General features: G+C 32.6%; 1 protein-coding gene across 1 annotated transcript; it reads right to left on the reverse strand.

Moving 5' to 3' along the window:
- Positions 1 to 3289: 3289 nt before the first annotated feature.
- LOC117905680 (disease resistance protein RPV1-like) lies at positions 3290 to 3814 on the reverse strand. The gene has a single exon (XM_034818563.1). It carries the CDS (start codon positions 3812 to 3814, stop codon positions 3290 to 3292), a length of 525 nt encoding a protein of 174 aa, XP_034674454.1.
- Positions 3815 to 4130: the final 316 nt, after the last annotated feature.

The following is a 4130-nucleotide window of genomic DNA, read 5'->3' on the forward strand; positions in this document are numbered from 1 at the left end:
CATCCAGGTCCAAACTTCACTCCAGGGGGCAATGCTCTAAAACTGGGTATCTGTGGAGATCAAAATTTGAAGGAAAATCAGTAACCCTTAAATTTATTTATTGATCGATGAAGAACACATCTATGAAATCTACATTGATTTTACACCTCTCAGTAGTCATATTCCAACTGATCAAACAATTGATCCTCACAAATCAAATAGAAATTCCTGAATTACTTGGACATGTGTGAATACATCCCTCACATGTTTTCTGGATAGTGAGGGATTGACGGTAACAAGGAGCCTTGCTTGGAAGATCAAATCTATAATTATGAGGATCATCAAGCAAGTATTATACTGCATAAACACATTGCCAGAGATTATATTCTTCTTCCAACTGTTAGCCAAGGCACTAGCAGCATGACCATTTTCCATGTTGTGCTTATTTGAAATATGGTGAAAGAATTCATGTGGTATCAGTACTCTAAATTTCTTTTCCTTTTTATTTTCCCATTCTACTTCCTAGGAAGCAAAGAAAGTTGCCTAATGAGCTTACATTGCAATATTAGATATAAGCAAGAGGAACCAAAACGAACATTATCATAACAGGATTAATAAAAATGTATTTACCTTATATTTTGCTAAATCATTGATTCGATTTTGAGAATTCTTTTTCTCCTTGACTATGCATATTAATTTCTAGGTAAAAGCGAATGGTTTTGTTCTCATAAGGTCAAGAAATCAATTGAGGATATTTGATAAGAGATTTTAGGAGACCAATGACGATTAGAATTTGAGAAATAGAATGCTCACTATTAATCCCAATTTATTTACAATTCAATATTAGTTTGAATGTAATTAGAATTCCCTATCATTTTCAAGGCATAGTATCTTGATTTGGTACATATTTCTAGAATTCAGCCTATAATTGGACTTTTTGATCAAGGAATCTAGTAAAAACAATTTTGTAAGCAAAAAGGATCTAAACACATAGCCAACTAATTAGGGACATTTGATCAAAGGGCTCTACTAAACTGTTCTAAGTTTGAGTATAAGCAATAGACTACACAACATTGATCCTAGTTGACATATAATTAATACTAGTTTGAGATGTAGGTTCACTTGCATTTTCAAAAAGGAGTTTATATCTTGATTGAGTGGTCCTAGAATTTGGCATAATTTGATTATTTGAATAAAGAGTCTAGCAAAAGTAACACTAATTAAAAAGTAATTAGACATGTGACCAATTAGTAGATACATCTATTAGAACCATAAATATTGAAATAGCCCACAAGGCATATAGATAAACCCACACACGTTCCCATGTACTTTCCGTAAAATAAGCTAGCTAGTGACTTAACAACTATTTCAATTGAAGATGGCTTAGCTATTAACTTACTTTATGATTAAGTAGTGTATAAATACATACTCGGAAAAAAAATATATTTTAGTGCCTTAAAATAGATATGAGTTTTCCACAATTCAATAAATCATTTAGGATCTTAGGTGACCTAGTCAATCATTACAAACCCTATAAGTCTTTGCACTAGTGATTTTTTAGCTCATTAGCAAATGTGATTCAATAGGTCTTATGGATATATGGTTCAATCTCGAAGGAAATTAGGGAATTTTCAAATATTTGTTTCCTACCAAAAATAATAGAGGTAAAAATATTTTACATTCATTCACAATTTTAATATGATATTCATCTCTTTGTAGATATTTTTAAAATAAAGAGAATTTCTTTACATTTGTGAAATATAAATGGCCATCAATGTGGAATCAAGTACTACTACGTAGCTACATTCATTATCACTTTTAGAACTTTGAATAAAGTTTGTAGTACTTGATATGACACTAACATATCTGCAATTGTTACCAATTTTATGAAGCGTCCTTCATCTCAAAGGATTTTGTGCATTTTTACATGGTCTACGAGGCACATATATTTCTCATTCATCTTGGAACTATTAGCATAATAATCTTGCTTTCCATTAGAATACAAAACATCTATACGTGGCATGGAAAGAAAGAGGAAGATTAAGCATAACATGTTAAATAACATGAAAGATGAAATAACATGCAACTAATATCAAGATTCTCATCATCAATTACATGGACAAATTGCAATTGGCCCTTCAAAGAAATTAATAAAATCGGTCTTACTTAGGTCTAATACATCACTATTGATTAAGTTAATTTCCATTCCCCTTTTTATTTTAATTTATCAAGGCTCCCTTTCATGTCACAACTGTTAGTAAAAGACGAAGTTCCTTTCATGTCACAACTGTAACAACTCTTCATGATTTGTAGTAAGTTTGTCTTGGGAACTCTCCTAGCTAGTGGTATTGTTATAATAGCTCCTTTTTTTTCCAAAAAGAAAAAAAACAACTGAAGAATGATTACCATAATCACCACGTTACGACCATGTCCACATTCTTGTACAGATCAAAAATTGTGAGATGAGGTGCCCTCACTTCCCAAAATGGTTTAGAGCCAGTTGGAACACATTTGAGGTGTGCAACCTCTTTCAAACTCCCCATAGAAGAAAACGTGTTGGACATGTTTGAAGACCAAAGTTAATTACAAGTGGATTTCGGATGATATTGTCAGAAATATTTTGAGATACAAAATCCTAGCAAAATCTCCCTCTTTTAAATTCTGGGACAGCATCTGAGATATAAGATGGGGTGTCACAATTTAAAAGGATCATAAACCTTGAACTCGTTAGTCCTAAGTCGAAATAGAAACAATTCCATCAACTATGATAACACAAGCTCATGACAACCAACAATACCCTGTCCAGCATCTTTTGAAAAAATAAATAATATCAAATAATTCATCAATAACCAAAAATTAAAAAATTAAAAATCACCAAATAATGCGCCAATCCAAAAAGGGTAGATGCCACGTAACAAATAGGCAATGATAAAAAAAAATAAAAAAATAAAAAAATAAAAAATTCAAGGAACCAAGATATCCATCAGGTACGCATCAATGCAGCAAAGCTTTTAAGGAATATGACATTTGTGCACACTTTGTAAGACTTTTAATCATCAATATTAAAATTTAAAATGCCCAATATAATGCTTATAATCAAATTGAAGAGATGAGGATAAAAAACTATATTTGAAAATATGTAAGTGTATCTGATATTTTTATGAAATGGATAGAGAAGCAGGCTTCCATGTAATAATGCGCAAGTTTTTTCCTACTGAGATGGTCCTAATTTTACTAGTAATAGTAGACAAGTCAAGTAAGGTAAAGAGAAAATATGCCAAGGGAAGGGAAAGAAGAAAGCAAGTTGTAGTTACTGGTAGTGTATATGATATCCAGCTAGTTTGCTGGCTTCCGTCAAGGCAGTCCTCCATTGCTGTATCTGCTCCCTCTCTAGGTTTGCATCATTTTCGTAATCTGCAAAGGCTTCTCCATATTTTCCAGACTGTTTTTCCACTTCTGATGGATCCACGTGGTAAAATATCGGAAAAGCTGTCCCTCCTCTTGCTGTGCACTCCATGATCTTCACGAGTTCATTTAAACACGACACAGAATTTGCATAATTTTCTGAGAAAATAATGACGAAAAATCTTGACTCTTCAATTGCTTGCAGGAGGTTTTGTTCAATTATTTCTCCTCTTCCAAGTCCTTCATCATCTCTAAAGGTATGAATTCCATTTTTAACTAAAGCACTATAGAGATGATCTGTAAAATTTCTGCGAGTGTCCTCTCCTCTAAAACTCAAGAAAATATCAAACTTGTATTCGGGAGAAAAGGTAGTATTTGGAGGAGGAGAAGAAGAAGAAGAAGAAGCTGTTTGAGCATTGCGGAGTGACATTTTTAGGCTGGTTCTGCAAAACTTAGGGGGACTACCCTAAACTTTCAACTGAAAAACAAATTGTATAGGGTGTGAATAGGTGTGTCCAAAGGTTATCCTAAATACCAAACGCTTTTGTAAAGTGTAATTTTTTACCATTAAAAGTATTTTACTATGACTATTTGTGAGGCAGGTTGACCTGACATGTACAATTTAAATCCATGGGCTCATAATTTATAACCATGCATCACTATTATTTCTAATGTTTGTCGCTTTATCATGTACATAACGCCATCTAAAATGTTGTCCACGACAAATTTCTAATAATTTTTAACAT

This window comes from Vitis riparia, chromosome 18, assembly GCF_004353265.1.
Source record: "Vitis riparia cultivar Riparia Gloire de Montpellier isolate 1030 chromosome 18, EGFV_Vit.rip_1.0, whole genome shotgun sequence".
Taxonomy (NCBI): domain Eukaryota; kingdom Viridiplantae; phylum Streptophyta; class Magnoliopsida; order Vitales; family Vitaceae; genus Vitis; species Vitis riparia.